At 48.8% G+C, this 27,020-nt stretch overlaps 1 protein-coding gene across 3 annotated transcripts in view; it reads right to left on the bottom strand.

The window, feature by feature from the left end:
* Positions 1-27,020, bottom strand: part of PRKCB (protein kinase C beta) — a 324,117-nt gene that overhangs the window by 62,362 nt on the left and 234,735 nt on the right. For all 3 annotated transcript variants that reach the window (XM_032326950.1, XM_032326949.1, XM_032326948.1), the window contains exon 9: positions 22,254-22,400. In XM_032326950.1, the coding sequence (XP_032182841.1) occupies positions 22,254-22,400 (147 nt within the window). The remainder of the gene's footprint in view (positions 1-22,253; positions 22,401-27,020) is intronic.

Genomic DNA, 27,020 nt, shown 5'->3' with positions numbered 1-27,020 from the left:
CTATCACCTAAACTGGTATTTGCTTAGTATTTTAAAAACCTAGTCACATTTTTACTGAACTAAATTTATCTGAGAAAGGAAACTGTGGATCACCACTATTAATGGCAAGTCAGTATCACTAGCCATAAATGGAAGATCAGCATAAAAATAAATAAAAGCAAAGCCGTGCTAGGAAATTCTAGCTAGCTATTGCTCGCTGCTGAAGGTTGCAAGCCAGCCCCTGCGTGTTCTCCTTGTTAAAGGAAAAAACAGTGTTAGCAAATGTTAGAAAACTATTAACGGCATGCATATTGTCTTCAGATGAGATCTTCTTGTTCAAGTCATTAGAAAGGATGAGAGAAAACAGAAAGAGAGAATAAACTTATCACGATGTGATTTCCTTTTATTTAGTACCACATCTATGTACTACCTCCAAACAATCTCAGGCACGAACCTAAAATCACCTTACAAATCACCAGTGCAATGTGCTTCACACCTTAGGAAATACTGTGGCATCTGTAGAAATTTATTAAGTCAATCAACAGGGACGTGTAAAGACTTTGGTGCCTTGCCCTGTTCTAAGAACACGGGTAGAAGGAAGAATAAACCAATGCCTCGTAGCTCCTCTGACATCAGGGGAGTGGTATGCAAATGAGCCAAGGTCCGGAAATGCCCCTGTGCCGGCTGGAGGAGAGTGGAAATGACCCACATGGGACACTGGGGAACAGTTTAGATACAGAACTGAATGAGATTCTAAGGCAGGGGTCGGGAAGCGTTTCCTGAAGGGCCACACAGAAAATACTGCAGGCTTCCCAAGGCAGCCTCTGTATCGGTTACTCAACTCTGCTGTGGTAGTGGGAGAGAAGCCACTGACAACACAGAAACGAATGGGTATGGCTGCGTTCCAATACAATTTTTTTTGTAGGGGCACCTGGGTGGCTCAGTCGGTTGAGTGTCTGCCTCTGGATTTGGGGTCAGGTTATGATCTCCGGGTCGTGAGATCGAGCCCTGCATTGGGCTCTGCGCTGGGCATGGTACATGCTTAAGACGGTTTCTCCCTCTGTGCCTCCACATTCTCTCTTAAAAAAAAAAAAAAAAACACTTTTTTTTTTTTTTAAATAAAACTAGGTGATGGCTAAAAGTCCACCGACAGATGAATGGATGAATAGATAAAGAAAATGAGGGCGCCTGGGTGTCTCAGTGGGTTAAAGCCTCTGCCTTCGGCTCAGGTCATGATCGCAGGGTCCTGGGATCGAGCCCCGCATCAGGCTCTCTGCTGAGTGGGGAGCCTGCTTCCCTTCCTTTCTCTCTGCCTGCCTCTCTGCCTACTTGTGATCTCTGTCAAATAAATAAATAAAATCTTAAAAAAAAAAAAGAAAGAAAAAGAAAATGGTGTGTGTGTGTGTGTGTGTACACAGTGGCAAATCACTCAGCCACAGAAAAAGAATGAGATCTTGCCATGGGTGACACCATGGATGGACCTATAAAGTAATGCACTAAGTGAAATATGTCAAAGAAAGACAAATCCCATATGATTTCATTTGTACCAGTAATCTAAAAACCAAACCAAATAAACAAAGCAGAACTAGACCCATAAATACAAAGAACAAACTGGTAGTTGCTAGAGGGACAGGGGTACTGGGACGGACGAAATAAATGAAGGGGATAAAGAGATACACGCTTCCAGACACAAAATAAATAAATAAGTCAGGGGGATGAAAAGTACAACGTAGGGAATATAGTCAACCATGTTGTAATAACGTTGTGTGGTGATGGATGGTAACACTGCGGTGAGCACGGCATAATGTGTACAATCGTCAAATCACTATGCTGTACACCTGAAACTAGCAGAATATTGTGTGCCGTCTACACCTCAATAGGAATGAATGAATGAATGAATGAATGAACCAACCAGTGAATGGCAAAAAGCTGGGCACCAGTTGTTTGCTAGAACACATGTTTCAAGACAGATTAGAAAAATAAAAGTTCCAACATAATCACAGTGGCAGCAGTTTAATTTGGAAACTAATCCTAGCATGCCTCTCAATTCTTCCAACTCTTTATTAGAAGAACCTTCTGATTGGACAGTGGGCCCACCTGGCCACAGCTGATTGGATCAGAGTTAGCTCCTGACCTAAGCTGAGCCAATCAGATTCTCTCCCCAGAGAATTTGCAATTTATTAGAAGAACCTTCTGATTGGGCAGTGGACCCACCTGGCCACAGCTGATTGGATCAGAATTAGCTCCTGACCTAAGCTGAGCCAATCAGATTCTCTCTCCAAAGAACTTGCAATAGGATTCTGGGTCCGGTCAGCCCTGTGCCCCTGAAGAGAGAACCACACAGATCTGCCTGCAGTGGTGCTTCTCTACCACACGCTGGAAAGAAGAAACTGACGTTTTGGGGAATGAGCAGAGGCCTCGCTTTCCAGTCTCTGGATTCAATTTCTCACAAGGCTTGGCTGTTTCCCACCGAAAACCTCCATCTCTCCAACAGACTGATCATTTTTATTGATATTAGTTGGAGCAGGTTTCTGTTACTGAGGGATCCTGTAAGACAAAATTACTGTTTGGGTGGCTCAAATTCTTAATAAAAATTAAAATGTCAGGCAGCCCAATAGCAGCAGCCAGTTGGTCCGTAACTGAAAACAAGGCAGGTTCCATTCTCTATACAGGACGATGCCTCTTGCCTCTCTCAGGCCCCTTAGGGATGCTTCTTGATGACACAGATCCCAAGCCCCAGGAGCCCCACAGTATGGCCTGGGAGTCTGCATTGTAACAAGCGTCTGTCTTCGCCATGATTCTAATCACCAAATTCATTGATCTGTGGAACATTGAGGTACTATCAAAATTGATTCATTGGCTATGGAGTTCAGGAGGTATCCATAGGCCCAACAGACTCCTTCTGTCTTGATCTTCCTAACACCTCTCCATAGTCATTAATGGGGTTAAGAAGGAAACTTCTCTTTGTTCCAAGATATTCTCATACTCTCCTCGTCAAAGGGAACCTCTCAGCCCCTCTTGGAGGGCTTTTTGAGAGCCTCATGTCATGAAGGAAATGATGTTCGGCAGTCCTTAGAAAGATCGGGATACCCCTCGGTCAAGAGACCGAGTCTATGCCCTCTCCCCTTGAACCTGGGCAGTTCTCTGCGACTGCCTCAATGAACGGAACAGAGTAAAAGTGGTCCCCTGTGACTTCTGAGGCCACAGCTTCTCAGTTTCTCTTGGGACACCTGCCTTTGGAGCCCTGGCTCCTCCGTGCTAGGGAGGCCAAGGAAGGCGACCCCATGGAGATGTCCTGGGACTCCAAGCCCACCAACCCCAGAGGCTCTGGCCTCAGCTGTCCCCACAGCCCCCGCAGGAGAGCCCCCAAACCACAACCCCCCAGCAAGCATTCCCAGTTTCCAATCCCCGGCCCACAGAAACCACGAGAGATTATAAGTGGTCAGTGGTGGTGTCAACATCTGAGTTTCGGGATGATTTCTCACGCAGAGGTAGATGACTGAACAGATTCTTCTAAGTTCACATGTGCACAAACGTAACCACTTGCCCGTGCGGCCCTGTTCCCCTTGCCTTGCTTAATCCTTGGGTTTGGTTGTGCACACTCTCTTCAATCAATTTCTTTTTTTAAGGCTTCAATTAAAAGAAGCAACAGAGATGGAATTCATTCTGCCTTCCAAATGTGTCATCTCTTCCAGTCTTTTCCAGGACTTGGAAGGCGGGCCAATTCACCCGTTCATTCAGTAAACATGTCGTGTCTCGGATGTGCCAGGCACTGAGATGGGCACTGGGGATGCCGAGAGACGAGCTCCTAAAGCTCGCCCTCCTGCACAAGTAATTACCAAATTCTGTTACGCCTCAACTCCAGCAAGAGAAGTGCATGGTGCCCCATGAGTGTTTGAGTGGAGGATCTAACCTGATCGCGTGGGTCAGCGAAAGACGTTCTGGGGAAGTGAGAGCTGAGCGCGGATCTGAACGACCAGGAGAACCAGCCAGGCGCATTCCAGGCAGAGGGGAGAGAACTGTGCTTCCTTAGGATTAAACTATCCAAATCCACAAACCTGGGTCTAGAACTACCATAGGAAGGGAGCACCCAAGCTCTAGGACTCAGATTCTGGATTCCAATTCCCACCCGAGATGCAGCGGAACTGGAGAGCTCCAGCAAAGAGGGCAGCACGGGCACCAAGCCGGGAGACTGGACGGGCACGGCGTGGTGTTCAGAGGCAATGGTGCACGGTTTAGAGGCAACCACAAAGAAGGTGATGCTGGAGGGAGGGTCAGCCTGGGAAGGGGTTGGGTTGTCGGCGGTCGGCGGTGGGTCATGATAATCACGCCCACTTCTGCCTCTCGCCCCTGCGGGATCAACTTCTACTCTCCCCACTTTGCAGACTAGGAAGCCAGGGTTTAGGGAGCGCGGTGACTAGTCCAAAGTCCAGGAAGTGAAACTTCCCATGTCACCCATCTCCAAAACCCTTGCTCTTAACCATATTCTGATTCTCTGGCCCTCAAGTACCCAGTGCTCTGCTACAGTAGTTCTTGTTTTGTTTGTTTGTTTGTTTGGAGGAAGAGAGAGAGCTGGAGAGAGAGAATCTTAAGCAGGCTCCAAGCTCAGTGCAGAGCCCGACACGGGGCTCCATCTCAAGACCCTGAGATCATGATCTGAGCCAGAATCAAGAGCTGGACCCTTAACTGACTGCGCCACCTAGGGACCCCACCTATGGGGAATTATTTAAATTATTTATTTATTGAAATTATTTATTAAGTTATTATTGTCAGAGTGTTTCAAATTCGGCTCCAGATCCCTGCCCTGTTCCTCCCTTTCCTACCCCCCACCCCCACTTCCTGTGAGGCTTGGGACCTCACAGGCTAACCTGTGGCCATAGGCAGGCAGGTCATTTCCTTTTCCCATTTCTTAGACAACCACTAACAAACCACTCATTTACTTGGCGAGAGGGGCTTGGCCTGAGTTGATGCCACAGTCCCGGCTCCTCCATCCGCAAGTTCTTTTGGGGACTCTGTCCCAGGCACAGTGCTAGGCATGGCTGATGCGACCACAAATGGGACGCGCACGGCCCTGCTCCGAAGCATACAGCGGCTTGGGAAGAGCTTCCTCTCCCTGTGCCCCAAGGCACTAGCATGGGAGAAGAAAATGGCAGAGAGACAGCCATTGCCATGGCCACGGGCACAGCCGCATTCTAAAATGTTCCTTTAAGCGCCAGCGAGCTTTTGCTTTTCATTAATCGTCTCATGAAGTTTCTGGAGTTTCCACTTCAGTTAATACCAACACAGAGGGCGTGGGCTGTTTGTTCAGCTGTCCCACCGTCTCCAGGGTGAGGATTCCAAACAGACTGAAAGGATGTGTTGAAGTGACGCTCTTATCAAACTCCAAGCCACATCTGTTACCCAAGAATCTTCTGGGAGAGACGTGATAAATAACAACACTCCAGCGGCGGCAGAGGAAATGTGGGAAAGTAGCCCAGGGACTCCTGGCTGCAAAGTTTGTTGCACTGAACTTTACTGGTGAATCCAAAGGGCAGAACGTGGCCAGCGTCTTCGCCTCTGGCCACGGGATGGAGTCGCAGAATGGTTAGGGCGCGGGGTTTCACGTCAGAGGACCTGGGAGCCGTCCCAGGGTGGCCACACGCGAGCCGCATGACCTTGGGAAATTCACGTAACTCTTCCTCTGCTGGTAACACAGGAACAAGGACGACACTTCACTTCTGGTGGTAGTGGCGTACCTTGGGGGGATTACAAGCAGCGCACACACCTTTGCTCAGTTGGGCACCGTGCTGGGCAAAGGAGGGGTGCTTATCCCTGGTGGTTGTCCTAGTTTTCTGGGGCTGTCATAACAAAGAACCAGAAACTGGGAGGCTTAGCACCAAGGGATTTTATTCTTTCCGAGTTCTGGAGGCCAGAAGTCCAACGTCAAGGTGTTGGCAAGGATGCTTCCTTCTGGAGGCTTCCATCTAGGTTGTCATGGAGAATCTGCTCCATGCCTCTCTCCTAGCTTCTAGCGGTTGCCAATAATCCTTGGCTTACACATGTATCTTTGTCTGTTTTCATGTGGCATTCCTTCCCAGGCCCCTGTGTCTGTGTCCAGATTGACTCTTCTTTTGAGGACACCGGCCATTAGATTAGGGTCCCCCCACTACTCAACTTGATTACATCTGTAAAGCCCTCCTGTCCAAATACAGTCACCGTCACACGGACTGTAGTTAGGACTTGAACATATGTTTTGGGGGAAGACAATTTTATCCACTACAGTGGTTGTCATCAATGTCACCTTTTCAGAGAATGACTTGGGGAGGAAGGGGACTGCCTATGGCCTTGTCTACCGGCACCCGTGTCCCGTTCTCAACTGGCTAAGGAGATTTGCCCTGCAGGACTGTGGGTCCAAATTCTTACCAACATGAGAAGGTAGCCATAGCCAGGGACAAAAGACCCTATACCCCATTCCCCCAGCTTCGAGGGACACCTGCCAAAAGTCCAGAGTCAAATGGAGTCTCTCTTAACTCCTCTCGGTTACATCTCTCGTTCAACACAGCAACAAGTTCTGTCAGCTCTTCTTTCAAAATGCATGTCCTAGCCAACCTCCTTCCCGATCTAAGCCACCACGATCCTGAGCCGGTTACCTACAAGCGTCTCTTCATTATTCCTCGTGTCCCCCCCACTTGTGCCCCACCAGCACACACACTCTGCTCCGTGTACCCCAACAAAGCTTTGCAACTCAAGCGGGACCCTGTTCACCCCACCTTCCTACGATCTTCTTCCCTTCCCACTGCACTGAGGACTCCCTCCCCCGACACGGCCGGTTTGCTCCCACTTCGGCTTGCAGAGGTCCTCCCTGACCCCCTCCTCTCAAGTTACAGCCCCGTTGGTCACTCCTCTTCTCCTACTGGGTCTTCTTTGGTAACACTCACCGCACCTGACGTGATAGCAATCTTTTTACCTTCCTCCCTCCCTAGATGAAGTTCTAGGAGAGCAGGTCTTTTGTTAGACTCGTTCACTGGCGCATCCCCAACACCTAGTACCTAGTAGCCACTCAAGGAATATCTGTTGGATAAATGAATGAAAAAGTCTGCACGGAGGGAAAGTAGCTTAAAAAAAAAAAAAAAAAACGTAGATCTGGGTCACTAGAGATCTCCGATGACTTAGGTCTCAGCACTGTTTAATTTCCAACCCATATCTCACAAAGAACTGGAGGTAGCATTCAAGTCTGTATAACAAACATCTGGATTTTACGGTATGTAAATTATACTTCAGTAAAAGTAGTTAAAAACAATTATGCACCATATAGTGCGTGTGTGTATTTCCTCTCTCCATTCTCTCTTTCTCCCCCCCTCCCTCAGCTTCCTGGAGGCCAAAGGAACCAGAGACACATGAAACATAACAAAAGCTCGTACTTCCTTGAAGGGAAAATCATTTTTTGAGGAGGAAAAGCAGCTTTCCCTAGAACGGGGGTCTACAAGGAATGTCTCGCATGGATCGTGAACACGTAGTACTACCGAGGATGGCGTCCCTAACGACGTCCCTCCCAGGCCCTCCCAGGCCCTCCCACCGCGGCGGGAAGCGAGGACGGGGAGACAGCAAGCATCCAGCACCATCAGAAGCTGCAAGCTCAGCTCACACACTGGGCTTGGGAAAAGACTCACTGGAACGCGAATGGCACATTGGGAAGAGAAAAAGAGAGAGACTCGGGGCTTGCAGGGTCCCCAAACTCCAATCTGGGAGAAGAGGATGGGGAAGGTGCTTGAGCTGAGGTTGGCACAGGACAGGGAGACAGAAGCAAGTTAAAACCCAGTGTGTACACTGTGGCCCACAGCAGACCCCCGGACTCCGCTCCCACCCCGCCTGCGACACCCACCCCACGAGGCAGTGGGCTTGTGCACCAGACTGGGGGCAGGCTTTGGGGGCTGGTCTGCTGCAATGTATGCTCCAACTTTATTTTAGGGCTCCATGTTTCTGAGGGTCCTCCCTGCTGTCTGGGCTGTCTCTTCTGGGTTGCACCCAGCCCCCCAGAGACCAGCAGAGGGGACTTTAGATCCGCTCAGCTCCAAGTTTTATTTTATTTATTTTTTTTTTAAGATTTTACTTATTTATTTGACAGAGATCACAAGGAGGCAGAGAGGCAGGCAGAGAGAGAAGAAGGGAAGCAGGCTCCCTGCTGAGCAAAGAGACTGGATACGAGGCTCGATCCCCAAACCCTCAGATCACGACCCGAGCCAAAGGCAGAGGCTTTAACCTATTGAGCCACCCAGGCGCCCCAACTCAGCTCCAAGTTTTAAGTTCGGGGCGCCCCCGTCCCCCATCTTTGGCTGCGGTTTGCCTCCCATGCTTACATCAAGCTCTTGTTTCTCTGGGACGCACATCAGAATTCCCTGTGGAGCTTTTAGAAGCTGGAGTCTGGGCTGCACTGCAGACCCATTCAGTCAGAACCTTCTAAATCCTGGGGGTCTTTCTCGTGCCAGGCCTGGTCTGCCCTGGGGAGGACGCAGTGGGGACTTGGCAGGCCGTCAGGACGGTGGTGGCATCCAGGGCTGGAGCCCCGGGCACATGCCGTTCCCCTGCGCTTCCAAGGGTTTTCACCCACTTGGCAGGAGGATTTTGAGAGAAATCTGGGTGCCGCCGAGTTACAAAATGAAGGGGAGCTTCAGCACCCTCAGCTTGACAGCCTGACAGGTACCCTGACAAGCTCTTCGAGGGAAGCATGAGACTGTGACGGCAACAGAGTCTGACGAGCTGGAAGTCTGCGTCTAATGAGAACGGTAACATCACAGCGGTCCAGGCCTGGCTCTGTCATCGCGAATTCAAAGCCTGACTCTGTCATGTGCGTGCTGTGTGATCGTGGGCAAATTACTCAGTCTCTCTGAGTCTCAGTTCTCTTACCCATTAAAGGGACATACTGACAGCTGCTCCCTCACGGGGCCCTTGGGAGAGCCAGTGACGGAATGCAGGGAAAACGCGGTGCCCAGCCCGCAGCCAGCCACGCTGGGAAAGGGACAGCGGACTCGGGGAGCACAAAAGGGATGTTCCAATGCCCTCAGTGGCTGTGGCGGCTCTCCCTCACCCTCTCCAGAAAAGACAAATCGAAAGGCACAAAGTGAGACGAAGCCATAGAGCCAAATTTCTGCAAAATCGATTTCCCAGGAGATGTGATGCCATGTCGGGGATCAAACCAAGGTCCTGTGGTCTGTGCTTAGAGGTGGGACTGGCACAACCTGCTAGAGGCTAAGAGGACCTCCCTCGGGGGGCTGCATGCTCAGCGTGGACAGGGCTTTCCTGCGGAATCAGCAGAACACTGGTCATCCTCTATAGTCTATGAGGGGACGGGGTGACAGGCACCCGGTTCCTAGGTCCTCACAGACCTGTCAGTTGTGGGCAGATTTGCCAAAGCCCTCCCTCGGACCAGGCTAGGGATAAAAAGTCAGCTCAAGGCCACTCAACCCTGGGTAACCAGAGGCCTGGAATGGGGGGGCAGATCCATCCTAACTCAGAAATCTTATAGCACGTTGGATGTGGGAGTAAAAATGTAGACAAGCACCCATCAACCCATGGGGCTGTAACAAGGGCTCAGTGGCATAAGGCATGTGAAATGCTGCTCAGACAGAAAGAACCGAAGGCGCTGTGTTTGCCGTGGGCCCGAGGAACTGGGAGCCTTTACGGGGCTTTCCCAAAGTTCAACTTTCACCAGATGCAAAGATGTCCTAACATGCTCTAGGTTACTTAAAGGCCCCATACTGGGGCGCCTGGGTCACTCAGTGGGTTAAAGCCTCTGCCTTCAGCTCAGGTCATGATCCCAGCGTCCTGGGATCAAGCCCCGCATCGGGCTCTCTGCTCAGCGGGGAGCCTGCTTCCCTTCCTCTCTCTGCCTGCCTCTCCGCCTACCTGTGATCTCTGTCTGTCAAATAAAAAAGTCTTTAAAAAAAAAAAAGGCCCCATATTGACTCACCAAAGCATATTCTTTTTTTTTTTTAAGATTCTCTTCATTTATGTGGGTGGGTGGGTGTGTGTGTGAGAGAGAGAGAGAGAGAGAGCGAGCTCACAAGCAGGGAGAGCGGGAAAGAGAGAAGCAGGCTCCCCACTGAGTAGGGATCCTGATGCGGGGCTCCATCCCAGAACCCCAAGATCATGACCAGAGCCAAAGGCAGACGCCTAACCGACTGAGCCACCCAGGCGCCTGTTGGAAGCTACGGCATGGTTGGAGTCGAGGACCAAACCAAGCCCTGACTTGTGTCTCCTTCAAAGTCCGGACACCTTGACAAGGTTAAGGACAGGAAAGTGGAGCAACACTGAGAAAGGGTCTGTGCTCTGTGTCATGCGCTTGCCTACGTGACTTCCCACAAACTCTCCCTACAGAAGGGAACAGTGTGGTCAGGGTCCTGAATTCTCAGTTGGTCCTTGTTGTTCCTGTACCTCCCATAACGCGCTCCCTGGTTGACTGTCTTGCTCACGGCTTTAGCGGAGACCACCTGGCATCACGAGGTTTGCTTAGAGTTAATGTAAACTTGTTACAGAAACTTGCGGTCATCTGACGAGATACTGCTCCTATTGTGATCTGCCTTATAAATGCTGGTAAGATGTGGAATAAAACCGGCCCTGTTGGACATCCTCCTCAGTGTCCCTCCTGCCCCCATCTCTTTGTCTCTTAATTTCTTTTCACCATCCTCTTAACCCTCACATTTCCTGGTCGATTTGTCGCGCCGGCCGCGACAGGCGCCTCTCCAAAGCCTATTCTTATTATTTAAACTTCGGATCAAATTTCCTAAGAGCATATGTGTGCACATATGTGTGTTTAGGTTTTATTTTTGATGGTGGTTACATTAATTGAATATGTAGTCATGTGATTGGGGGGGGGTGATTCAAATGCCTTTGCCTCCAGCAGCAAACTGGAAGTTAACAGTCTAGAAATGATTTCTGGCAACTGGGGAGACTTGCTAATTGAAGAAGTACTTCAGGAAAAATTGAAAAGTGATACAGTGGGGAAAAGATGTTAATTGGGAGTTAATAGTGTGGAGCGGGGTAGGACTCGGTGGGTACCATCTCCAAGCTGGCCAGACCAAAAAAAAAAAAAAAAAAAAAAAAAAAGAGCCGGGACAGTCAGCGTGCAGATCAACTGAGATGATACAACTTGGTTTATTTCATGATTTATTATGTAAGGCTTTCCGTATTTAAAATAAAATCTCTTATATGGTTACATATGTATGATTCCAACTATATACATTCTGGAAAAGCAAAACATAGGGAGACAGTAAAAAGATTAGTGGTTGCTAGGGGGTGGGGGGGGCGGGAGGGATGAACAGGCTGAACGCAGAGGAATTTTAGGGCAGGGAAACTTTTTCTGTGTGATACTATAACGGTGGATACGTGTCATTGTACAATTGTCCAAACCCACGGAATGAACAGTACCAAGGGTGAATCCTAATGTAAACTGTGGGCCTCCTGGGGATAAGGATGTGTGGGCTCAGGCTCATCCATTGTAAGGAACACACGACTCTAGCGGTGGTGGTGGGGGGGTTGCTTACGTAGACGTTGATAATGGGGGGAGTTTAGCTGAAATTTCAGATCAGGGGTCGGCTTAACAGGTGCGAAGATTTAAGCCTTTTTAAATGCCCCGTGACACCTCCATTCTAATCAAGCTGAACTCTGGCCCTTCCTAGCATGGAGAGCCTAAGGAAGAGTGAAAGGAAGTTTCGAAGGAAGGTCCTTTGTAGCCCAGTCAGCTCAGGGCACGCTATTGTCAAGCAAATGTCACTACACCGGGAAGGAATGACTCACAGTCACTGCTGGGGGGGGCGGGGTGGGGGGGGCAGGAGGGGGGGGGCAGGAGGGAGGCGCAGGGAATAAAGAGACAGAAACCTGACATGCCTAGCTCCTGTGTTTTCAATGAAGATGTTTAGTTGGATTTAATTTAAAAATTTTTTTTAATTGTTTGATTGGGTTGTAATGAGAAATGCAAAAATTTCCAAACCCTGGGCTGTCTTCCTTCTAATTACTGATATCATAGAAACGGTAATGATAATTGATAGGTATCAACTCTAGTTATTATAGCGTTCTTTTGAGCCAAAATCAAAGCCCTTGACATGTATGCTCCGTCAATTGTCTTTGAATCAGATGTTATATTTGACTGCTAGATGGTTAAAATAAAAGCAGATTTAATCTGTTGGGTTGTTTTTTTTTTTTTTTTTTTTTAGATGGTTCCCGGGAAAACAAACCAATAATTGATGCCTTTTACCGAAAGAAATGCAGTGAAACCCTTAAGGGTCTGTCACTGATTTGAACAATTAGGCTGCACCAAGGAAGCCTGTTGCTCTGTAATCTGCTCTGCCCTGGGTGCACAAGCCTCCCTTAGCTGCTGGTGTTCCAGGCTAACAGAGAACCGGGCTACTCCGAGGCAGAAATGGGGCACATGGGCAGGTGGGTGAGTGGCCCAGTGATTGGGCACTCAGGAGCCAGACTCCCCGGGTTTGAGCCTGCATCCCCTGCTGCAGGAATCTGCAAGTCTCTTGTCTCTCTCTGCCTCTACTTCCTCATCTGTAAAATGGAACCAACAATAGTGCCCACCTTTGTGAAGTTTCCCTGAGCAACGCATACAAACCATTTAGACTAGTTCTCAGGGCTCAAACCGTATCCTCAGCCTCTGCAGTGGTTTTTGAGGAGGTCAGGACATAGGTCAGGACACAGGTCCTAGGTCAATGCCACACATCATGTGGCATTGGGCAGGAGTGAGGGGGTGCAGGAGAGGAGTGGGGGAATTGAGACAAACTATGTTTAATCCTATTAACTACCCATATTTGTGTCCCCACATGTTTTCCCATGGGTGTTGGGTGATGACAACCCACAGGTTTCTACTATGATGTTTGTGGTAGAAAAAATTATGGGTTTTGCTGTTAGAAACCAGGAATTCATCTTAACAGGACGGTGCATTTCCAAATGAGCACGGAAAGATGCGGTCTAGATGGATATGTGGAGGGTGGCAGGGACCGTGACAGCACGGTAATTGGACCAGTGGCCGTGAATTATCACCCTAGACAGAGTTTCCATGCTAATGGGCTCTAGCTGGCCCTTCAGTAGCAGGACGCGATTTAACTTTGTATTATCTTCCCAAAGCATCAAGGCAACGTGTTCAAGAAAAACGCAGACTTAAAAAAACACCTACTGGGGCCTGTGCACCCAACAGGCCAGCGGGTTCCCTCCTTCTCTTTGAGAAACTGCCCATACCACCATGTTGCCCTTCCTGACGAATGGCTGAAAAAGCCACCTCGCTCCCTGTGGCCACAGCCCTCACTGGATCCCAGGGACCCTGAGCCACACTGGCCTGAGTTGAGCTTCTCTTTCCTGGGCCCATTAGTTTCTCTTAAAATTCCAGGAGAGTCTACATTTGGGAACTAGACCTGGAGAATTGAGCGAGACAGCAGCAAGAAGCAAGGATAGCAGCCAGGTGGCGGGGCTCCCTAGATGGAGGCCATGGCCGTTGGTTTCCTGGAAGCTTCTTTATTCTGGCTGCACTTCCTGCCTTTGGGTGCCGATGACATACACCGAAACACACACCACGTCTTCCTAATGAAGACTCCCTTTGCTCACTCTGGCTTGACAAGCTGCTCGCAGCAGGGCAGAGGCTTAGAAAACTTGACTTCCAGATATTTCCTTTTCCTCAGTATCATTAATTTTGCCAGGGAGAATGGAGCCTTGTCATGTCTTGTTTGCTAATGCGCTCTCTTCTGAGGAGTGAAGGTAGGGGCTGCGGAAGAACAGCAAGTCATTGCGCTGAGGAGAGTTGTGGAAACATCAGGAAGGTGGAAGGGCCTTGCCTGGATGCATGAGTTGGCAAAAACACGCCGCGATCAGCATTGCATATGGAAAACGAGGGCCTGGGAGGGGCTGGGAGGAAGGTGCCATCATCGGGGAGCGAACCAAAGAGAAGGCAGGGATCCAAGATCAGACAGCAAATGTCTAAAGGTTCCCTGGAAGAGGATTAAGGGAACAGGTAGCAAAGACTGTGAGCTGTCTGTGAACCGTAAGATAAAGGAACTCACCATATGGTGCAAGAAGATAGCAAAGCAGGTTCAAGGAAAGGAAAGCACTTTTGTCTGTAGGATTATATAACCACGTCTAATGTATGGACGGTAGGTGAGCGGTGAACGAGCGACTCCACACCACTAATGAGATTAAAATTAGGAGAGACTCCCACATCAGCAGCTCCAAAAGACTTAGGAAAGGCCTTTGTTATGGGTTTGAAGAAACTGTTTTTTCATTTCCTCAGGCAATTTCTTCCTCTCTCAACTCAGGGCAGCACAGGCTTCCAGCGGAAGACAGCACTTGAAGCGGTGGTCTGGGGCTCGGAGCTCTGGATTGCTCTCTTGTGCACAAACCCGGGCTCATGCGAGTTAAGCCCGCTTCTGGCTTTTGGGGAGACAAGGCTGGGGGTCGCTGAGGATACACGGCTGGGTTGCTCATGCTGGCAGCTGCCGCACACTTTAGCCACACTCGAATCAAAGTCGGGGGGTGGGACTGGGGCACAATCTTTTTAGGGGCTCATGACAGCGTTTCAATTTCTTTTAAAACCACAAGAAAAAATGGGCTTTTAGGTGGAAGAAAATGCCTTAATGTATTATATTAATATATTTGCCCTTATCCCAACGCAGTCACATTAAGATATCCTTTTTACCTTTTTTTCCCACAGCAGGAGAAGGGACCCACAAATGCCATTAAAGCGGCTCTGTAGCAGTTCTGAAATTACTGTTTCAAAGAACACTCGACTAGCCGTTGGGTGGAGATGAGTGGACCCCAAAGCAGAGACAAATGTTGTCGGAGATGGAAAGAGGCAACAGGAATCACAAAACCTACTTTCAAGTATTGGTCCTGCCCCCTTCCCACTGTCTGGCCTGGGGAGGCTAGTCAACCTCTGTGATTTAGGATTTCCATCTAAATATAATAGGGTTAATGTCAGTAAGTCCCCTGCAGGGTTGAGCTGAGAATACATAAGATGAAATGCATGAAAACCCATAGTCTAGTCCCAGGCAATGCCTACAAGCTCCATCAGAACTGGAGACAAAGGGGAAAGGGCGTGTGGAATTAGAGACGGAGGTGGGTGTAGGCCTGGAGACCTGGAGGTCAAGGGCTGAAAAGGAACCAGCTGAGGAGTTACTGCACACGCTAGAGATGCCTCCTCTGGCTTGGAAGATCCTACCAGCCAAGGTCCGGAGAGGAGGGGGAGGGGCAGGGCTGGAAGAGGGAGTCCATTTCAGGAGCCTTCTCAGGACACCTCACAGGATTCCCAAGGCTCACAGGACCCGTGAACATCGGCATAGGACAGGAGATTTTCAGGCACAGTGATGGGGGAGCGCCGGCAATCTGGAGCCGTCTGTCATTTTAGGCATGCCCTTTGTCTAACAGCAGGGGCTCAGAGTACAACCAAGGCACGCAAACTCTGCTTACACTCAGAGGGGAAGAAAAGGGGGGGGGGATGAGTAAATAAGAGGAAACACTGTTAACCTCCTAGGATATGTCCATGACACGGCGAGGTGACCACTGTTGGGACCAGGAATGCAGGGGTTAAGTATCAAGCAAACAAAATCATGTGTATCTAAACCAAACCCAGTCTGTTAAATGCACTGACTAGCTGTGTGACTTTAGGCAAGTATTTTAACGTCCTGTTTCTCATATCCTCATCTGTATAATGCGGATAACGGCAGCCACGCTAGAGCGGGAGTGTGAGCCAATACAGAGAAGCTCTTACAACAGAGCCTGACTATTACTATTAAGGACACAAACGTTAGGTGGTATTGTCACCATCATCACCACCATAGAACAGATGACCCATGAAGGCAGATACTTCTGTCTGTTTTGTTCACAGCTATTTCCTCTGCACCTGGAAGAGTGCCTGGCACATAGTAGCTGCTCAACAAATCCCTGTCCAGCTGAACGAATCCTTAGTTATGCCTGTCGGTGGGCAGTTTATAAAAGTGAGGCCTTCTCCTGGGGGGTGGGGCATGGGTTCCAATCTCAGTCCCAGTTCCTTGCCCTCATGTCTGCCCTCTGCTGTCATAAGCAGTCACGGTGCCTTGTGCTCCGATCTGGAGAGGAAGAGGCCTGGAGATCACGGGTAAAAGCTGGGAGACCCGTGTTTCAGAATCTGTTGAAGGTAGAAGTCCCAGTGCAAGAGGATAGGGCGTGGGTGAGGAGGAAGTGGAGGCAGCAAATCTCAAAAGGGTAGTTTCAGTCCCTGGATGTATTCAGTGAGGAAAGTATGGAGGGGAGGGTCACGACCACAGGGAAGATTTTTAAGGATACAGGAAATGTTGAGCATTCTTCTCATCTAAAGGATGTGCAGGACACGGAAGATCAGACACTTTCTGTACCTTCCAGATATGCATAGAAAAAAGAAGCAAAAGACCTCGTGTTCTAAAAAAATAACAATAGTAATGGAAGCGCCAAAGTCTTTTGTGAACATAAGGTCTTGAAGACAGTTTTTCACAAGACGGGACACTTGTACCATCAGCAGTACAAAGACAAAAGCAATCTTCTTTTAATAAATTCTCCTAAAACATATTAAAATAAATACACAAGTGGTAGATCAAGCGTGTGATTATATATATATATATATATATATCTTTTATAGGGCAATGCTAAGAGCAGAAAAGGAAGTTAAATCCATTCAAAGAAAAATATTTAAGATAGCAAGGGGGTGTGTACATGACAAAAAAAAAAATAAACATGTGCATGAATAAACGAGTATTTGGGAAACTTGGCCAAGGCTATTTTCGACGCTGTTGTGCAGTCTGAATGTTGAGCTAACAGGATTGGCATCAGCACCTTGGACAGTGCCACCAATGTTCTAAGTCTCAAAGGTTACCTTATTGGAAGGGGCTACTTCCTAACTGTCAAGAAGTCTCCTACTAGTAATACTCAGGCACTAATATCACCAGCCTCCTGGACCTTATTCCAGGAAAGCCAAGCACTTGGACAGGAGACTGAACGGTGTCTCACCTCTCAGTTTTTTATTTTAAACCTTCTTAGACGCATACAGATCAACAGGCCTGGATGGGACTTTCTGAAGAAACTGGGTACCCAGTTTCCAAGGACTTTCCACTTTTTTCCTTTTAATTTCATAAGCTGCTGACTTCTTCCTACTTGATTTATTCCTGGCTTCTGCTAGGCTTCAGGAAAAGCAGCACTAACACCTGGCATGTTCCATGATTTGAACACAAGGAAATGTCACCAAGAAAGAGGAGTCTGAAGTGTTTTCTTTATGGAGCATGATCACCTGGAAGTTCGGAGGGCTCTTTCGTGTCCCCAAGAAAAATTCCATCCAGAGCCGAAAAGTAGGGAGTGTGGTCCATGCTACTAACTTTTCCACCAGAATTGTTCTCCGAGCCTCCCTTGCACAGAGGCATGGCCACGTGATTAAATTCTAATAGAGTGTAGGCTGAAGTGATGGGTGTCACTTCCAAAGTAAGACTTTTAAGAAGCAGCTTGTACCTCCTTCATACTTCGCCCCCTCCGCCTTCGGAATGTAGACAAAACAAGGCAGTAGAGATTAATGGAGTCACAGAAGATGGAAGGAACCTGGGTTCCTTAGCCACCATATGGAGAGAGTGGGTGAGGTCAGGAACACCCATCTCAGACTATCACATGAATGAAAATGAAGCGTCCATGGTGTCCGACCGAGTGTACTTTTGGGGATCTACTTTTGCACAGCAGGGGATTCTACTCTATTACAGGAGCGTGGGCACCCTGGCCACCACCCAGATCAACGAAGCCTGGCTCGAGGAAGGGGTCAGGAAGAGGAGACCTTCTGAGATTTTCGTTGACTCCCCCACCTCCACTATGCAAAGCTAACTTGACTCATCCTTCAATAGAGCCCAGAAGCCACTTTCTCCTGGAAGCCCTCACTGACGTCCAGCCAGGGCCAAGCCCACCCCCGCAGGCCCTCACAGAACACATCAAACACCACGGTTGCGCTGTTATATCCGTTAGTGTGATTTCCTGACTAATGTTTGGAGCCCCACTGCATTTTAAAGGATGCATTTTCCAAAACCTCACAGAATGGTACACTGCTTTCTACATCTTGTTGCATGTAAGTTTTACCCTAAAAATTACCAAAAACAAATACTGAATTCTAGTTCAATGATATGTAGGCGGAAGCATTTTGGGGTAAAGGGTAGCAGTATCTGCACCTTGCTTTGAAATGAATTAAAAATGGGTTGAGGGGCACCTGGGTGGCTCAGTTGTTAAGCATCTGGCTTCAGCTCAGGTCATGATCCCAGGGTCCTGGGATCGAGCCCTGTGCCAAGCTCCCTGTTCAGCAAGAAGCCTGCTTCTCCCTCTCCCACTCCCCCTGCTTATGTTCTTGCTCTTGCTGTCCATCAAATAAATAAGTGAAATCTTAAAAAAAAAAAAAAATGGGTTGACAGTGGCGGACCTGAGGGGCTCAGTTAAGAGTCTGACTTCAGGGGCGCCTGGACGGCTCAGTGGGTTAAGCCTCTGCCTTCGGCTCAGGTCATGATCTCAGGGTCCCGGGATCGAGACCTGCATTAAGCTCTCTGCTCAGCTCAGCGGGGAGCCTGCTTCCCTCCTCTCTCTCTGCCTGCCTCTCTGCCTACTTGTGATCTCTGTCAAATAAATAAATAAAATCTTAAAAAAAAAAAAAAAGAATCTGACTTCAGCCCGTGATGTCAGGGTCCTGGGATCGAACCTCTCGTCAGGCTCCCCACTCAGCTGGGAGTCTGCTCCTCCTCCTCTTTCTGCCCCTCCCCTAGCTCATGCTTGTGTTCTCTCTCTCTCTAATTAATTAATTAAATCTTTCAAAAAAGTGGGTTAACAGAGAGACAGAGGGATAGATGGATAGATATGTGATAAAACAGAACCAGTCAAATTCTGATTGTAGAATCTAGGCAGTGGTATTATGGATGCTCACTCTATAATTCTTTCAACTTTTCTATATTTAAAACTTTTTTTTACGATAAAATATGGGGAGAAAATTCAATGAGAATAGGGACCATGAGTATATTACATGAAAAGAATTATTCTATGTACATTATATTTTATATTATTCATCCTAAGGCTCTAGGACTTGCTTCTGTTTTAACTGATAACGTGTCATAGTCATCGTTCTGTGATAGCAGACAGGCAGACAGACAGAGATAAGACAGACCTCATTCCTTTGAGTATATCATGGAAATCTCCGTAAGGCAGACATGCCAAGAAGCCCTGCTCTAGCAAGATAACCCTTCCAGGTAAACGCTTCCACCTCTCCATGCAAGTAAACTCTCGAGACTGTCCTTGGTTTCAGAGTTTTTGAAATGGGGCTTACTTGCTGGGAACTCCACAGCCTGCACACCTGCGTTGCCTTGTTTTATTCCCACAGGTCTTATCAAAAGGCACGTGTCACTCCCTAGCCACCCCACAAATGAGGACCATGCTCAAGGGCACATGTGTTGGGGCCAGATCTGATCCACACTGGAGTTGCCAAGGATTATGCTCTGTTTTAAAGGACCATCGAGGTTTTTTTGGGATTCTGTCTGGCTCTCCTGACATAGTGTTGTTCTCCACTGTGATTTGTGTGAGACTCCATCCCCAGCCTGGAATAGAAATCTCAATTATTGTAACGGTTTCCATGGAAACATATGATCTATTTGCTCTCATTTCCTCACTGTTCCCGGATGACCCATTCTCCCATTTCTCCACCCCCTCCCCCACACCACCCAATCCTGATCCTTTCCGTAAGGCCTTCTGGCACTTCCACTCCTCAAGCAAAAACTCTCCAACCTATATTGTTAAGTGACCAGAAAGGGGCAGAGCTCTGTGTATAGGACGCGAGCCCTTGCAGTACCAAGGACAAGAATAAAGACGTGTATTTATACGTGTTCATGTAGCACATGGGAACCAGAAATATTCAAATTAGATGAACAGAATATTTGCCTCTGGAGGGCAGCAGCAGTGCGGGGGCACAGAAGATGTGGACTTGGGTGGGAGGAGACATCTCAATGCTTATCCTTTCAATAAAATTTTAATTATGAACCACAAGTAGATATTGCTTTTTAAAAATATAACTTAATTTCTACAAACTTCCCTACAGGCCATATAATTAGAACCCCTTCTTCCTTTAGGCCACATCTGTCCTTATCATCAAGGCAAGTCACTCATCTTTGGCATCTAAATGCCCCTGGTGTTCCTAACCCTTTAAATCTCTTGACCTCACCTGTTTGGGTTTTTTTCATCCCCTTCTTTTCCACCTGGGGTTATGCCCCTCTTCCTGCTCTGACTTCCTTTCCAGCCTGGTCTAGTTGCCATTTTAATTCATTTATCCAATATGCTTTTACTGATCACCCATTGAAAGATTCCACTGGATCTGCAACAGGCATCTCTCTTCCCAGAATCCTTGACTCCCTCTTAATCTTCTGGCTCGCTGATCCTGCTAATCTCTCCCGTAGCTCAAACATGCCACCCACTTCTCCATGTCCACACCCAGCCGCTCAGAGGTGCTGGCAAAAATCACACAGAGGCACGGACCACTTCCATCACTGACTTTAGAAAGCTCCTCAGTAATCTTGCTGTGTTTTCCTACTGTCATTCCCATTTCGTGCCCAAGCCCTGAACATTCTGGACCACCATTCAGACCCTTATTCCATCTCAGCAGATGACCCTGTGACCCACAGAGAAAATCGTGCCTTCTGTCCAGGCCCTGAATGGATTCAACCCACAAGCACTGGAAGGACAGTAGCGAACAGGACAGAGGTCCTCCTCTTGCGATGCTCAGTTCTTAGAAGAGAGACAAACCAATTAAAAAAAAAAAAAAAAAAAAAAAAAGGATACCTTCTGATGACAGCTGCCATGAGAGAGCAGAATAGGATGGGGAATGAAAGCAAGGCAGAGAAGGTGGTTAGGGAAGGCTTCTTGGAAGAGGTGTCATCTACGTTGTGAGGGGAAGTACAAGGAGGACCCCAACGTGCAAAGAATAAAAGGAATGGCATCACAGAAGCTCTAAGAGAGCAAGGAGATTTGTATGTTTCAAAAACCCAAGGACCACTGTGGCCAGAACACTATGGGTGACAGGGACAAGAAAAAGAAGTCGCCAGGCAGAGAACCTGGTAAGATTATAAAGAACCATGTAAGCCAAGAACATAGTATGACACTTACTCTGATGGCATGGAAAGTTGCTGGGGAGTTTTAATCAGGGGAGTGCCTTGACCTAATGGAACTTTGACAAAACGACTCGTTGCTGCTACATGGAAAGTGGACTGATTACAAGACCAAAAGCAGGGAAGCCAGTTAGGAAATTCCGCGGGGGGCCCGGGGGTACGCGGGGGAGCCTAGATTAGGGCCGCATTTGTGATGATGGAGGGAAGTCAGTGAACGCGTGGCCTGCTTCGGTAAAGGATCTGTTAGGATTCGTGAATGGGTTTCACACGACTGGCGGGGAGAGGGGCCAGGTAAGAACAACTCCAGGTAAAGTCCCAGACTGGGGGCGTGGACTACAGAGATGGAGAAGAAATTTATATTTTTCCGCACACTTGAGTTCACGGTATGAGATTTATATGAGACATATTTGTGGCACGCCAAGGGATTAAAAGACTCGAAACAACACTAAACAACTCAGGAATACTTACACCACAATCTCAACCTCAGTAAAACAGTGTCTCCTAGTATCTATAAAAGCATCCAGAACCACTCTACGAGTCCCCGGGCCATCCTTCAACTCCCTTGCTGTCTGAAAGGAATGGTTTCATTCTTGGCTGCAAAAGGGATCTTTTCCAAAAGGCACATCAGATCGTGTCACTTCACTGCTTAAAATCTTTCAATGGCTCCCCACTGCACTATGGATAAAATCCAAACTTTTCATCACAGCTCACAAGGCTTTGCAGGATCAGGCTCCTGCCCATCTCTGCAATCTCACATCCTGCTACCTTGCCATGCTCATGACATTTTGGTCCCAATACCCTCTGATGGTCCCTAGAAGATACCAAACCCTTCTCTACCCCAGGACCTTTGCACTTGCTATTCACTCTGCTGGCAACATTCAATTCCTAGCTCCTGGAATGGATAGCTAGCTCAGGGTTCACCTTCTCTGATGGTCTAAGTGGGTCCCCTCTTGATTTGTTTGGGGCCCATAGCACACTATCCCTTTTCGTCATGGTTTTCATTACAAACTGTAGTGTTATGTCTATTTCCTTTTTTCTCTCTCCGTCGCTGGAATGTAGGCCCCATATAAACAGTAAAAGTCCCTGCCTTGTTACCTATCCTCCTGGAGTGGGAGCCACCCCCACGCCACAGCATACCTTGCCAAAGCTTCCTTTCCCGAGCACCATCAGGAAGTTAAAATCAGTCAGTTTCATTCGGTCTCTGTTCCCGTTGTTGTCAAGTTTGGATATGGTGTTGGTCGTCTTTTCTTCCGGAGCCTTGGTCCCCTGACTGATCTTGGCTCTCTGAGGGAGGAAGCACACAGAAAACATCATTAGGGTTTGAGGATGTCCCTGGAGGAAGTCACAGGTAGCTGCCGCGAGCTCTGCTTCCTGGAGCTCGGCCCGTCCACCGGTCTGCATCTCAATGAAAAGCAGCCCGAAAGCTGGGGCCCACCCTTGACACCCCTGTTTCTCGTTTGTCCGTCCTGCCTCCGCCACCACAGGGAAGAGTCCTCACTGTCTCCAGAACTGACCTGCTTTCCATTTTCGCCACGACCTGCCAACATGGGGCACCTGGAGACCCCACCTCGGTTCCCGCCTCACTGGGCTTTTCACGCAACCAGAGTGAGCTTTCGCTTCTCCGTACCCAACCAGGTCACCAGCTGCTTAAAATGCTTCCGTTGTGACTCCTTAGGTTTAAGATAAAGGCCTCAGTGCTTTCACGGGTCTACATGGCCCAGTATGATCAGGTTCTCCAATCTCCTCACTTCTTGGACCCTTCCCTGTAATCCATTCCCCTTCCACACCCCACTCAGGGCCTTTGCACATGCTCTTGCTGCTTTGAGGGTGGCTACTGTCTCCTCTTTGCCAACTGAGCTCCCCCTGCTTCCCACGTTCCCTTCCCTAGGGAAGCCTTCCTTGATTGTCTGTCTGTAGGGAAGCCTTCCTTGATCGTCTGTCTGGATTAAGTGTCCCTCTTTCCTTCCTTCATCCATTTCACTTCCCATTTACACTGGCTGGTAACTCTTCACTGGCTTCCGCCAACACACTGGAAGAAGCTCTGTGAAGGCACAGACTCTACCTCCACAACTTCCCTAACAACCGACACAGTCTCCTGCTCTGCGGAGGAGCGGATGGGTGAGGCCCATGTCTGTGAGCAGCAGAACGGTGACTCAGAACGGCAGCAGAGTCCCTGTGATGAGGACAGGAGGTCAGGAGTGAGGTCTTGCAGACGCCAGGACTTTGTTTCTGGAGTCGCCGCTAGGGCTAGATTCCTGACTCGGGCACGGATAAGGGCTGTAATCCGGAGGGAACCATGAGCTCAGGACACTCTCTACTCAGACATCCCGAACTTCAGCATCTCTCTCAAGAGAAAAGGCCAAAGGCCAGAGATGTCCCTGCCCCTCTGCACGTTCTCTGATTTGGGGCCTCTTCTGCTCGCATCACCCTGGCCTCGCTGCTGTTCTCTGAAAGCACCAAAGATGCCCTTGCCCCTGCGCCTCTGCACTTGCTGTCCTCCCCTGCGCCTCTGACTTCTTTCCCAGAGCGCCCTCACATCAGATAAGACGGCCTTTCCTGGGGCCCCGGGGTGGCTCCGTTGCTCAAGCGGCAGACTGCTTCCAGCTCAGGTCACGATCCCAGCGTCGTGGGATCGCGCCCCGCGTCGGGCTCCACGCTCCGCGCAGAGTCTGCTTGTCCCTCTCCCCGCTCGCTCTCAAATAAGTAAAATCTTGGGGGGAAAAAAAACCACAGCCTTTGCCAACACCGACATGCAGAAGCTCTCTGCCATCTTTATTCAAACCCTTACTTATTTTTCTCCATATCCCTTATCACCATCCCACAAACCCAGTTTTACTCGTTTCTTAATTTCTCCTCTTCATCCTCACGCTAGAACACAACCTCCAAGAGGGCAAGGATTTTTGTCTCTCGTTCCCCTTTCCCTGGTGACCCAAACAGCACCCAGCAGAGTAAGCACTGACTTGTCCTCAGTGAATGAACCTTGCTAAACCCTTTCAAGCCAGTGGAGATCCGGACAGGACAGAATGTCGCGCAGGGTCCTTAGCACCATTCCTAGCATGTGGCAGGTACTCAACAAATGGCAGCTATTATAACTGTCTTATTATTCAGTTGTCTTTTTTTTTTTTTTAAGGATTTTATTTATTTATTCCAGAGAGAGAGAAAGGTAAGGGGAGGAACAGAGGAAGAGGGAGAAGCAGACTCCACGTTGAGGACGGAGCCTGACACGGGGCTCTATTTCAGGACCCCGAGGTCATGACCCAGACTGGAACCAAGAGCCAGACACTCTGCTGACTGAGCCACCCAAGCGCCCCTATTCAACTGACTTTTAAAGACCGAGAGAAAGCGTCATGTATTCAGAAGAAACTCATGGAGTTCCTGTGGCATGCTGGGGGTACTCTAGATGCCGAGGGTCAATCAGGGAGAAAGACGACTGTGGATGTTCAGAGAATCCGCCCCGCCTCAGGGACTAGGTCCCGGACCCTGGGTCTAAAGGATAAGCAGGAGAGCTTTCCAGGCAAACAACTTGATGTCAGCAGCAGAAATAGAATTAATGGAGCAGAAAGCAAGACACACTCGAAGAAGCAGACACAGTGCAAGGCAGGTATGGCTCGGGTAGCAGCCCAAAGATAAGCCGGACCAGGTAAACCCTCTTAAGGAGTCGGAGCTGATTCTGAGCATGAAAGGCTCGTCCCTGGATGGCAAAGTTGGTGAAGCTCCGACTCTTGGTTTCAGCTCAGATCGTGGTCTCAGGCTTGCGACATGGAGCCCTGTGTTGGGCTCTGAGCTCAGAGAAGGGTCAGCTTGAGATTCTCTCTGTCACCCCCCTCCTCAAATAAATAAATCTTTAAAAAAAGGGGGGGGGCTTTAAGGAGGCCATGGTATGATCATATTCCATTTAGAAGACCACCCTGGGCCCAGCGAAGAGACCCATTTGAAGGTGACTTTGAGAACCACTAGAAGGAAATGACCACAGTCATCAAGGTGCAAGATGGCAGGACCCGACCTCGGGGGTGTCTGCGGTGTGGATGGAACAAAGTGGACGGATTTGGAGGTAGACTCATCAGAGCTGGTGCCGCCTGGGAGAGAGGATGAGGAATGAAGGGCAAGGCCTTGGCTTCTGCGTTGGATGCACGGGAAGACAGGATGGTGGCACTTTCCACTCAGGAGAGGAGCGAAGGAAAGGCAGATGTGGAGGTGTGGGCAAGAGGACGGGAAGAGCCTGACTTCGGGCAAGCTGAGACTCCCGTCCCCAGTGGCCGTCCCTGCAAGGCTTCTCTCTCCCTCGGGATGTGCCTGTCCACTGTTCATCCCATCTGGGCAGCTGACAAAGCATCCGCCATTTTCCTTCTTTTTGTGATTAATGTTTTACAACTTACAATGGAGGGGCGCCTGGGCAGGCTCCGTCAGGTAAGCGCCTGACTCTTGACTTCAGCTCGGGTCCTGATCTCAGGATCGTGAGATCAAGCCCCATGTCGGGCTCCGTGCTCAGCGCAGAGTCTCCCTGGGCTTCTCTCTCCCTCTGCCCCTCCCCCACTCAATCTTTACTAAAAGATAAATAAATATTTAAAAATTAAAAAAAAAAAACTAAAAATTACATTAGATACGCTGAAATGCACAAGATATCAAGCAGATAGTTCTATGAATTTGGACAAATGTATATATCCATAAACCCAAACCGCAATTTCCATCACCCTCAGAAAGTTCTCCGTGCCCCTTCCCAGCCAATCCTGCCTCCCACGAACACAATCTCTGTAGGTCAGTTTTGTTTGTCCTTGAACTTCATTAAATAGAATCAGAGTGTGTGACATAATAAGGAATATATATTTGGTCTCTGCTCTTGGTTCCTGACGCAACGCTCCTAAATCTCTTGTAATTTCCTGAGAGGAGCATCTTCTATTCTAACGAGGAAACTCTTGATTGGGTTCCTGGATGGGGGATGGTCACCTGACAGACCAAACCATGAGGAGAAGCTTGTTACTTTCAGCCCCATTTCAGGGCTGGAGACTGAGTTAATAATCGATTGCGTCTCCATGACGAAGTCTTCGTAAAAACCCCTAAACTGTGGCGTTCGAAGAGCTTCCAGAATGATGAATCCTGACCCCGCGGAGGACAGAAGCTCCGGCACTCCTTTCAGACCCTACCCTATGTGTCTCCTCGTCTGGCTGTTCATCTGTAGCCTTTATCATATCCTTTATGTACAATAAACCAGTTTATATAAGGAAGTGTGTCCTTCAGTTCTGTGAGCTGTTCTAGCCAATTAGAGAATCAGAGGAGGGAGGGGTAGTGGGAACCCCGGATTGGTATCAAGTCAGACAGAAGTGTGGGTGACCTGGGAACCCACCATGTGTGACCCGAGTCTGGACAGAGGCCTTAACCTGTGAGGTCCTAACTCCAGGTGTTGTCTGTGAATTCAATTGTAGGACGCCCAGTTGGTGTCCACAGAGGACTGGAGAATTTCTGGAAACCCACACATTTGGTGAAGATCTGTGGAAGTCTGACAGGCTTCCCTCTATGGGAGAAGTAGTCTTTTGCATCTGGCTGCTTTCGCTCATGATCATGTTCATGAAATTCACCCGTGAAACTGCCAAGCTGGTAGTCTGCCCCACTGTCCTGCTGACTTGTCTGCGTTGACCCGTTCATGGGCATTTGTGTCGCTTCCACTGTGGGGCTACTAACAGAGCTGCTGCGGACACACCCGGTCATACTGTTTTGCCCTGAGATCTGCGGAGATTCAAGTGTCTCTGGGAGAACCAAGGATCCATATCCAGAAAGCAATGGCCTCTGTAGGGTTTGAGACTGAGAAATGGTATCTGAGCTGCAGACAGAGGTCTGGGGGTCATAGACATAGAGCTGGTGGTTCCAACATGAGCTCATCAGGTAGGTCGTAAAGAAGCCAAGTGCCCA

This window comes from Mustela erminea, chromosome 20 (assembly GCF_009829155.1).
Source record: "Mustela erminea isolate mMusErm1 chromosome 20, mMusErm1.Pri, whole genome shotgun sequence".
In the NCBI taxonomy this organism is placed as follows: Eukaryota; Metazoa; Chordata; class Mammalia; order Carnivora; family Mustelidae; genus Mustela; species Mustela erminea.
This window is presented reverse-complemented; position numbering and strand designations above follow the sequence as displayed.